Source organism: Mobula hypostoma, chromosome 6 (genome assembly GCF_963921235.1).
Source record: "Mobula hypostoma chromosome 6, sMobHyp1.1, whole genome shotgun sequence".
Taxonomy (NCBI): Eukaryota; Metazoa; Chordata; class Chondrichthyes; order Myliobatiformes; family Myliobatidae; genus Mobula; species Mobula hypostoma.
Genome location: NC_086102.1, coordinates 183,618,830 through 183,630,742, shown reverse-complemented (window position 1 = coordinate 183,630,742; position 11,913 = coordinate 183,618,830). Strand labels below are relative to the sequence as shown.

The window sequence follows — 11,913 nt, the reverse complement described above, 5'->3', positions numbered from 1 at the left end:
ATTGTTACAGGTTCCTGCTGCCTTTTCCTGACTGACACACCCAAGAACTGGCAGACATGGGCTGTGCAGGACGGAAAAATTGTGTCCATTTCTTCCAAATGGGACCTAAAGATTAAAGAGCATTAAACTGACAGAAATAGTATTGCTTGGCATTCAAGCGCTGCTGCCGTGTAGAAAAGAAGGATTTTAAATATTGTAAAGATAATGATTAGCCAACTGCAGCATTTATAAGGCCTCCCACTAGGCTGCCAATAGATTAGGATCAGGGTAGATATTCTGCGGAAAACTGCCTTCTGGCTCTGTGCTTCTTCTTCTTAGGAAGCTGTATGGCAGGAGTTCCCAACCTGGGTCCACTGACCCCTCAGTTAATGGTAGGGGTCTATGGTATAAAACAAAGAGCAGGAACCCCTGCCCCATGGGATCACCGATATTTGCTTTCACTCCAGTGGCATGGGATCTGAGGTGACTGACGAGTGCAAGGTGAGAACTGTGATTTTTGCCACTGATGGAAGGGATCCTGTCAAGCAAAGTGTACAAGTGGGTAGGTTGGGAAGAAGTGAATTCCTTGAATTCAGTGAATGGATGAGGTTCTCATTGTCGCCTGTTCTCAGTGTATGTTTCTTTTCTACTTGGCGCCAAGAACTTGCAGAAATTCTGAAGGATGTTGCATTAAAATAATCTAATTATCAGCTCCCTGATGGAAAAAAACTATTACATTTACAATATATATCATTGCCTGTGACAGTTCAGAATACCAACTAACTTTACAGTAGAGAATGCCAACAGTTCTGAATTAACACTGCAGACACAGTCAGTAGATAGCAATGTTTACATAGCACCACATAAAATCTTGGGAATTTCAGTGACATCATGCCGGACACTTTATAGAAATTAATAAAAGACAATATATAAGTGTCGACACGAGTGATTTTAACAAAAGTAGATTAAAATAAAAAAGGTGCAAGGGATGATTTCTGTACAGCAGCCATATTTCATTAGGAGTTTGAGGAGATCAAAAAGATTCTCGCAAAGATCTACAGATGAACTGTGGAGAGCATTCTAACTGGCTGCATCACCGTCTGGTATGGGGGGGGGGGTGGTTACTGCACAGGATCGAAATAAGCTGCAGAAAGTTGTAAACTCAGTCAGCTCCATCCTGGGCACTGGCCTCCACAGCATCCAGGACATCTTCAAGGAGTGATGCCTCATAAAGGCAGCATCCATCATTAAGGACCTCTACCACCCAGGATATGCCTTGTTCTCATTGCTACTATCAGGAAGGAGGTACAGAAGCCTAAAGGCACTCACTCAACAATCTAGGAACAGCTTCTTCCCCTCTGTCATCAGATTTCTGAATGGACATTGAACTCATGAACACCACCTCACTGCTTTTCACACTTTATTTAATTAAACCTTTTCATATATGTACTGCTGCTACGACATATACCGGTGATATTAAAGCTGGTTAGGATTTTGTTTCTGATTTTTTTGCCCATCTGCACATAGAGGAGTCGGGAGCTGTTGATGTAGTAGCATAGTGCTGTTAGATCAGAACAATCTGAGCAGAATGTCTCAGGGATGGCTCCTTTTGGGATGTAACTAGAATCCTTTAATCAAAAGCTACTGAACTTTCACATACTACAAAGGAATTTGAGCTCTTCCTCTTGTTAAGATCAGTTATTCTAAATACAAAATACAAGAATCAATAAATGTACTGTAAATTAAACACGAGGAGAGACAAACAGAAAATATAGCTGTGTAATGAAACATGTTGTGGTAAAATTTATTAGCAGTCATAGGTCCCTAGAGACCAGTTTCTACAGAGTGGGAAGCCTCGCAGAGTTCCCACTGTCTTACTATCCATGCATTTAATGTCTGGCATTTGGACCAAGAACCCAAAACTTTTCCTCATATTGGAAAACTTAATTTAGTTTCTGAAAATTTATTACAGATTACACAATCTGACTGCAGAATTATTTTAAAATCTACTGTAAATGTTTCTTTGCTACTGCAGTGACAAAATTATTCACTGACTTGCTGTTGGTCCAGGCTTCCTTCCTTCAAACACAATCCCAGCAAATTCCCAGAACTGGCAGATCTGTTCACTACCGTTTCCCTCTGATATATTTGAGAGGAAATTAATTCATGCAGAATAAGGTTCCATAATGTACAAAGGTCATTGAAGGCATTTTAATGGACCACTGAGAGGATTGTCCACACTGAATGTTCAGCCTAATGAAAGAATTAGAAAACTGTTAAAACTAGTTTAACAGCGCCACTAACACTTCTTACAACATACAACATCTATCAATCAGTCAAAGGTCAATGCCAAACAATTTTGAGCTTCTGGTGTTGAAAATATTCAGTCTCATTTCACTTAAGATTCTTTACAATTGGCAAGAAGCTAATAGATGTGCTTTTAACACTTACCCATACTGTAAAGGAGACAGAGTTAATTTATTCCCCTTTTCTGATTTGAATTTTATTTCAGCCATTTGAAATTTACCTCAAGCCTCTTAAGTTTAATGAATCCAGGGCCCATTGTACTGTAAACAAGTGATTGCAGTGAAAGTGGACGCATTGGTTGAAATTTTTCATAACTCACTAGATTCTGGGGTTGGTGTACCTGAAGTTTGAAGAACAACCAATGTGATTTCTTTGTTCAAAAAAAGTCAGAAGACAGAGAAGTACAGATCAGATACGTTAACCATTAGTATTTGGCAAGATGCTGGAATCAACAGAGAAAATAAGTAATCATTTAGGAAAAGAGACCTAATTAAAACTTGTCAACATGGTTTTGTGAAAGGTAAATCACGTTTAACAAATCTGCTCAAATCCATTTAGGATGTAGCAGACGAAGTTGATAGAGGGGAATCTGTAGACGTTGTATATTTAGAATTTTAAAAGGCATTCGACAAGGTGCCACATTACAAGTGGTGAATAAATTAAAATCTCATGGTATAGGAGGAAGTGTCTTCAAATGAGTTGTAAACTGTCTGTCTCATAGAAAACAGAGAGTTGGATTAAACGCGTGATTTACAGGCTGGAAAGTTGTAACCAAAGGGCTACAGCAGTGGTCAGTTGTGGTCCTCTTTATTTTAGGTAACGGGACCTAAACATTAATAACTTGAAGGAAGAGATAGTACGCGAGGCTTCCAAATTGGCCAATGTTACAAAAATAGATGGAAAGGCTGTTGGATCCTGGATACCACGATTCTGCAACAGGATACAGAAAGATTGACTGAGTAAGCCAAAGACTGGAAAATGGAGTTTTATGTGATGTCATGCACGTCAGTAAAAGAAATCAGGAAGCAGATTCTTATCGACATGAAGAGAGACTGCAAGTAAGTGAAACAGAGAGAGATCTGGGTACTGTAATGCACAAATCATAAAAAGCTAGCAGCGCGTCCAACATATAGTTAAGAATGTGAAGTCACTAGAGAATAAAATAGCAAGGCTTCGTTGGTAAAGCCTGGAAAACAATGAATAGTTTGGGTCCCTTTCAGAGTTCTAAGTTCAAAGCAAATTTATTCTCAAAGTACATATACTTATTTCCTCTTTGTTTCATGACTGTCTGCGGGAAGATGAATCTCAGGGCTGTATACCGCATACATACTTCGATAATAAGTATACTTTAAATCTTTTTGAATCTTTGATTTTTTTAAATTCTATTATGGACTTATTGAGCATGCCCAAAAGAACATGAATCTCAGGGTTGTATATGGAGATAGAGATGTACTTTGGTAATAAATTTACTTTGATTTTGTACCTTGAATGGCAGGAGGAGAAGATGGCAGCGCGCCGCGTGTGCGCAGCCCTCCGGTGAAAAACGATATCATATCTGTTAAATAGGGGCCGTGGACAATTCTGATTTGATGGAGAATGGACGTGAAAGCACAGAGGAACATCTGGAGAAATTTCTGAAACGCCCGTCCGCTGCTGTTGTTACTGTGTGGTCGCGAATCTTTCGGAGGGTAGGCCTCAAAATCCCCGGCCTTGCCTGCTTTTGGCGACCGAGAAAGAGGTCGAATCGCTCGGACAGAGATGGCGCTCAGTACTCGGTGTCGGAGAGCTGATCAGAGCTCGAAGTTTTCGGATGACTCAGAGTCGGATTGTGGTTGGCATGGCAGGGAGAGTTTTTCTTCCTTCTCCCATCTGCGTGAGATGTGGGATATTTGAGAAACTTTGAACTTTACTGTGCTCACGGACTTCTTCATCAAGTTATGGTATTGTTACACTGTTTGTAACTATATGTTATAATTATGTGGTTTTGTCAGTTTTTTCAGTCTTGGTCTGTCCTGTGTTTTGTGATATCACACCGGAGGAAATAATGTATCATTTCTTAATGTATGCATTACTAAATGACAATTCATAATCACAATCATATTTTAATCACACCAATTAAAAAGTACAATATGGTTAGCAAAAGGAATAAATTCTGGTATATGAACCAAGTCTAACTCTCAAATACATCCTCCATTGTCTGTCTTTGTTGACAAATCAGAGCGCCATTCTTGTTGTCCACAAAACAAGTTGACTGAGAGTTACTTTCCTCCAGCTGTTGCATTCACATAATTTCAAGGGTGTTTATGAGTCCCTAGGAACAGCCCGTATAGCACAATACAACACAGCTGCTTGGGATGAACATCCACAAAGGATCTGCGAGGGGGGAGCTTTCTCACTACCAGCCAAGAAAGTACTTAATATCCGTCAAAAATTCCCAGGGATGAAGCATTCTGTCAAATAGCCAGAGGCTTTTTCCCAGGCCTGAAATGGCTAACACGAGGGGGAACAGTTTTAAGGTCCTTGGAAGTAAAGTACAGAGGGGATGCCAGGGGTAAGATTTTCACACAGAGTCGGGGGGGGGTGTGGAATGCACTGCTAGTGATGGTGATGGAGGCAGAAACAACAGTCTTTTAAGAGACTCTTAGATGGAGAGTACATGGAGCTTAGAAAAATAAAGGACTATGCAGTAGGGTAATTCTAGGGAGTTCCTAGAATAGATTACATGGTCAGCATAACATAGTGGGCCAAAGGGCTTGTAATGTGCTGTAGATTTATAAGTTCTATGTAAATGAATTTGACAGTCCATTCAGGGAGCTATCTGACAGGATCCACCTTCAAGGCCACCCTGCGTAGCTCATCACCAAATTGACCTGTAATGAAAAGTCTTCTTCTGCATAAACTTTTGCACAAAAGACAATGAAAATGCCTAGGATATTGATGTTGGGTAATTCAGTGACGACTGTGCCAGGTTTGATTCTGCCTTTTGGAAATGGTCATTCCCTGATTGTTTTGAGGGTTGAACATTACCTGTCACTTATCAATCTAAAGTCAGATGTATCAATACAGTGGAGGAAAGGAAATTACAGAGGGACGAGAGAGGAGTTGACCAGAGTTGACTGGAAGAGAACACTGGCAGGGATGATGGCAGAGGGGCAATGGCTGGAATTTCTGGAAGCAATTCAGAAAGCACAGAATATACATCCCAAAGAGAAAGAAGTATTCTAAAGGAAAGACAACACAACCATGTCTAACAAAATAAGTCAAAGCCAACATAAAAGCCAAAAAGAGGGCATATAATAAAGCAAAATTTAGTGGGAAGTTAGAGGATCGGGAAGCTTTCAAATACCAACAGAAGGCAACTAAAAATGTCATTACGAAGGTAAAGATGGGATATAAAAGGAAGATGATACCAAAAGTTTCTTCAGATACATAAAATGTAAAAGAGAGGTAACAGTGGATATCAGACTGCTGGAAAACGATGCTGGAGAGGTAGTAACGGGGGATAATGAAATAGCAGATAAACTGAATAAGTATTTTGCATCAGTCTTCACTGTGGAAGACTCTAGTAGAATGGTGGAAGTTCCAGATCTCGGCGGTCATGAACTGTGTGAAGTTACCATAACTAGAGAGAAGGTTCTTGGGAAACTGAAAGGTCTGAGGGTAGATAAGTTACCTGGGCCAGGTAGTGTACACCCCAGAGTTCTGAAAGAGGTAGCTGAAGAGATCGTGGAGGTATTTGTAATAATCTTTCAAGAATCATTAGATTCTGGAATAGTTCCAGAAGACTGGAAATTGCAACTATCACTCCACTCTTCAAGAAGGGAGAGAGGCAGAAGATAGAAAATCAAAGGCCATTTAGTCTGACCTCAGTGGTTGGGAAGATGTTAGAGATTATTAGAAAGGATAAGGTCTCAGGGTACTTGGAGGCACATGATAAAATAGGCCATAGTCAGCATGGTTTCCTCCAAGGAAAATCTTGCCTGACAAATCTGTTGGAATTCTTTGTAGAAGCAACAAGAAGGATAGACAAAGGAGAATCGGTTAATGTTGTGAACTTGGATTTTCGGAAGGCCTTTGACAAAGTACCACACATGAGGCTGCTTAACAAGCTACGAGCACACGGTATTACAGGGAAGATTCTAGCCTGGATAAAGCTGTGGCTAATTGGCAGGAGGCAAAGAGTGGGAATAAAGCAAGCCTTTTCTGACTGGCTGTTGATGAATAATGGTGTTCCACGGGGTTCTGTATAGGGACTTTTTTTTAACCTAATATATCAATGGTTTGGATGATGGAATTGATGGCTTTGTTGCAGTAAATACTGTTCATACACAATTATTGGTCAGCAAGAAATAACAGATTCTTCACTGCATAAAATTATAAAAAGTATCTTTACCAATTTCAGCTTTATCAGACAGTGAATAGGAAAAAGAAAAGAAAGGAAAAGGTCCCATTACGATTAAACCAGTCCAATGTGCACATAACCGTTGAAGCTCATACTGCAGTATTCGAGGGTGTATCTCTTACTCACACGCTGGACCACGGTCTGCGTGAAAACATCTGCCACATTTTCAAACTCCCCTCGAAGACCATCTTGAGCAAACTGGCTCTCTCTAAGGAGTATTGGCCCTTCCTCCTTGGAGTCATTCATCTGCACAAAGCACTACTTGCAATGGGGAATCTTCTTCCAACGGCATCTTCCCTTCTGTCCCACCAAAAGACCCCAAAATCAGACTGCTGTCCTTCAGAAAACTCTTCCCAGAGTTCTCTGGAACCTTGCTGCTGCCAGAGAAGGTGTCTTCACTTAACTTCCCTTGCCCAGCAGAACAGCACCTTTTTCATCTCAGACAGTTGAAAAAGTTTGGCATGAGTCCCCAAATTCTCAGAACTTTCTACAGGGGCACAATTCAGAGCATCCTGACTGGCTGCATCACTGCCTGGTATGGGAACTGTACTTCCCTTAATCGCAGGACTCTGCAGAGAGTGGTGCGGACAGCCCAGCACATCTGTGCATGTGAACTTCCCACTATTCAGGACATTTACAGCGACAGGTTCATAAAAAGGACCCAAAGGATCACTGGGGACTCAAGTCACCCCAACCACAAACTGTTCCAGCTGCTACCATCCGGGAAATGGTACCACTGCATAAAAGCCAGGACCAACAGGCTCCAGGACAGCTTCTTCCACCAGGCCATCAGACTGATTAATTCACTCTGACACAATTGTATTTCTAAGCTATATTGACTGTTCTGTTGTATATCTTATTGTGCATACTATTTATTACAAATCACTATAATTTGCACATTGCACATTTAGACAGAAACGTAACGTAAAGATATTGGAGTGTTTAAGGAGGAGATTGATAGGTATCTAATTAGTCAGGGTATCAAGGGATATAGGGAAAAAGCCGGAAATTGGAACTAGATGGGTGAATAGTTTAGCTCATGGGGGAGCTGCGGAGCAGACTCGATGGGCCGAATGGCCTACTTCTGCTCCTTTGTCTTGTGATCTTGTGAAATTTACTCCTCGTGTATGTGAAGGATGTAAGAAATAAAGTTAATTCAGTGCCCCATCACTGAACTGTTCCCACAACCAATGGACTCACGTTCAATGACTCTTCATTCCATGTTCTCAATATTCACTGCTATTACTTCTTCCTTTTGGTATTTACACAGTTTGTTGTCTTTTGCACTTTGATTGAATGCCCAAGAATATGTAGTCCTTCACTGATTCTGTGATTGTTACTATTTTATTATTTGATTTATTGATTATAGAACATAGAAAACCTTCAGCACAATACAAGCCCTTCGGCCCGCAAAGCTGTGCCAAACATGTCTTTACCTTAGAAATTACCTAAGGTTACCCTCTATTTTTCTAAGCTCCGTGCACCTGTCCAGGAGTCTCCCAAAAGATCCTATCGTATCCACCTTCATTTATTATGCTAACTGTTAATTTTGTTATATCACTAGTTTTAATTTCATTAGTTTTTAATGCTCCAAGATGGTTTGTTTTGCTAGTTGCTTAATAAAGGATTGAATATTTTTCTTCAGCTTTGAAACCTTATTGCTGGATTGCAATGGAAGTCATGTCATACCCTCACCTCTCCCTGTTCTTAGACTCTAATCGGTTTGTTTGAGTAGCCGCTCAGTAGTAGCTGTGCTCACAGGAAAATGAATCTCAGGGTTGTGGATGGTGAAGTAAAGGTACTGTGATAATAAATTTACTTTGAACTTTTGTACATGATAACCTCTTGGTTTCGGAGAGCACTGATTCTGCCCAAAATAATTTCTCTTATTTCAAATTTACTGACTTATATCTTCAGTTACAAATCCTAGTGCAATTGGCAGACTATTCCACTTTTTAAAATTTGGAGTATTCTGAAGGTTTGTATGAAGCAGAGAGGTGTTAATGGCAAGCAAAACCACCAGAATCACTGCAATTCATCCAGAGCTTGTGGTGTTTGTATTTACAGCCAGACAGCCAAAGCAGGTTAGAAATAAAAACTATTGGCTCTTATAATTTGGCCCTATCTTGTTCTGGCTCCAAAAAAAAGTTGTTCAAGGCCAAAATGACAGTGATCATAGTGACAGCCTTTCACAAACCAAGCTGGACGTGAAGCAAACAGGTAAATAAAGCTGCACTTCCCAACAACTCCAGAAGCTTCACATTACCCAAGGTCAGCTATCCCAGGATGATCACAGGAAATGGATCTCAACAGATGTACATTGAGCCCAGTGGTTCTGCATAGAAGCTGATTACAAAACAGAACTCATGGGAGTTGTTCTTTACTATTAAAGTTCAAAGTTCAATGTAAATTTATTATCAATGCAGATATATGTCACCATATATAATCCTGAGATTCATTTTCTTGTGAGCATACTCAAATATTCTGTGGAATAATAACCATAACAGAATCGATGAAAGACCACACCAACTTGGGTTTTCAACTAGACGGCAGGAGACAACAAACTGCAAATACAAAAAGGAAGAAATAATAATAATAAATAAACAACAAATACTGAGAACATGAGGTGACGAGTCCCTGAAAGTGAGGCCATTGGTTGTGGGAACATTTCAATGATGGGGCAAGTGAAGTTGAGTAAAGTTATCCCCTCTGGTTCAAGAGCCTGATGCTTGAGGTAGTGTGAGTCCTGAGGCTCGTATACCTTCTTCCTGGTGGTAGCAGTAGAAGAGAGAGCTTGTCCTGGGTGGTGGGTGGTCCCTGACGATGGATGCTGCTTTCCTGCGACAGCGTTTCATGTAGATGTGCTTAATGGTGGGCAGCTGCGATAGTGTTTCATGTAGATGTGCTCAATGATTGGGAGGGATTTACCTGTAATGGACTGTACTTTTTGTAGGCATTTCCATTCCAGGGCATTGGCGTTCCCATACCAGGCAGTGATGCAGCCAGTCAATAACTCACCAGCACACATCTATCAAAGTTTGTCAAAGCATTTAATTTTCAAAATCAGTAACAGCACATCTTTATATTTTAAGATTAAGATATTTAAGGTATTTTTCAAATGAACTAACTGGAGAGGATAATAGTTCCTAATACAATTACATTCTGTCTGTTTATCTGTTCCCTTTGTTGACCATTCCAGTCCACTCTCCTGTCATCTTGTTTCTGTACCTTCCCACCTCTTCCTCCTACACCACTTTCACTTCCCTTGAACCACTGTCTATCATGCACCTACATTCATTCCTCAGCTAATTCCACCTTCCTTTCATCTCCCTTCTCTTTCCTTCTGCTGGCTTCTCATCCATCTCTTTCGTTCCTCTGGCCCGATGTTAAAGCCCGAATATAATGTGCAAATATAATGTCTAACTGCATCCATATGCTCCCGTGACTTCAAAGCTGGCCCCAACAGTCTGATGGAATGTAGCTTCCAAATCATTCTACATTAGATCATGATGGTGGCAGATGTTTTACATTGTGAATACCTAATACAAGGAGAGTTAGTAGAACTGTCATGAACCTTGCAGGCATCTGCAGCTTGCTGTAGCGTGTGGGGCTTCTGGGTTTCTCAAGCATCTGTAATTACCAGCTGTTGTCGTTAAGGCCTTGTGCACTCTGTTTAATCTTGCCACATTAATAATGACCAGCATGGGTTTTCTGCTTTTCATGAAATCCAATGTGGACTCCAGTTGTGCCCTATGTCAGAATCCGTGTGCGGAGAATGGTTTGTCTCATGATGTCACTCGCTTATGCCATTGATGCTCTGTTGGTATTACTGTGTTTAACCTCTTGGTTCCGTCTCTGCACGGGAGTTTGCTGTTCCTCCACACCCGGGTTCACTCATTACCAGTGCTCACCGTGACCGAGTCTGTCGTTTCTCCACACCCGGGTTCACTCATTACCAGTGCTCACCGTGACCGAGTCTGTCGTTTCTCCACACCCGGGTTCACTCATTACCAGTGCTCACTGTGACCGAGTCTGTCGTTTCTCCACACCCGGGTTCACTCATTACCAGTGCTCACCGTGACCGAGTCTGTCGTTCCTCCACACCCGGGTTCACTCATTACCAGTGCTCACCGTGACCGAGTCTGTCGTTTCTCCACACCCGGGTTCACTCATTACCAGTGCTCACCGTGACCGAGTCTGTCGTTTCTCCACACCCGGGTTCACTCATTACCAGTGCTCACCGTGACCGAGTCTGTCGTTTCTCCACACCCGGGTTCACTCATTACCAGTGCTCACCGTGACAGAGTCTGTCGTTTCTCCACACCCGGGTTCAGTTCTGCCAGTGACCACCGTGACAAGAATAACACAAAACTTGACCGTGAAAGGAACCTCTGAAAGGTGTGAGAGTGAAGGGTCTGTTTTGAATTGCTTTGAAGAGTTCCATGCAAATTTGAGTTTACCAGAATTTCTTTTGAATGATTGACAAACTGAACGGAAGATTGAATTTGTTTGATTATAAGCACAGACAAGTAGAACAACATAGCTGATACTTATACTGAGACTTATAAAAAGATTTTCATTGTCAGGAGATATCCTCAGCAAGGGAAAGAATGAGCTTCCTGAAAAAGGTAGGAAACACTATATGATTCGGGAGATGGAAGAATGAGAAAAGCAGACTTCTGGCCGTGTGATCTAAGAGCAAGGCAAGCTTGAGATTGGGGCTCGGCACATGGGTCACTGGTGCTGAGATAAGTGAAAGTATCAAAACAATTAAAATGAACCTGGATAAACAAAAACATCACAAAAAATTGTTGGTGGTTTATCTGTGACAAGAAGAGAAACTTATGCGCTGTGCATCCAAACAGCCTTGAGAGACTGTGTGTTTGTGTGTGTAAGAGACAGAGAGGGTGAGGAGAGAGGGGTGTGTGAGAGGGTGAGGAGAGAGGGGTGTGAGAGAGAGAGGGTGAGGAGAGAGGGGTGTGAGAGACAGAGAGGGTGAGGAGAGAGGGGTGTGAGAGACAGAGAGGGTGAGGAGAGAGGGGTGTGTAAGAGAGGGTGAGGAGAGAGGGGTGAGAGAGAGAGGGTGAGGAGAGAGGGTGAGGAGAGAGGGGTGTGTAAGAGAGGGTGAGGAGAGAGGGGTGTGTAAGAGAGGGAAAGAGGGGTGTGAGGGACAGAGAGGGTGAGGAGAGAGGGGTGTGTAAGAGAGGGAAAGGGGTGTGAGGGAC

At 41.7% G+C, this 11,913-nt stretch overlaps 1 protein-coding gene across 1 annotated transcript in view; it reads left to right on the top strand.

Annotated features, from left to right (window-relative positions):
• Nucleotides 1-450: 450 nt before the first annotated feature.
• The window catches only part of LOC134348799 (mucin-13-like), a 91,865-nt gene continuing 80,402 nt past the window's right edge, over nt 451-11,913 (top strand). Inside the window, exon 1 of the mRNA XM_063052601.1 lies at nt 451-541. Coding sequence (XP_062908671.1) covers nt 451-541 — 91 coding nt within the window. The remainder of the gene's footprint in view (nt 542-11,913) is intronic.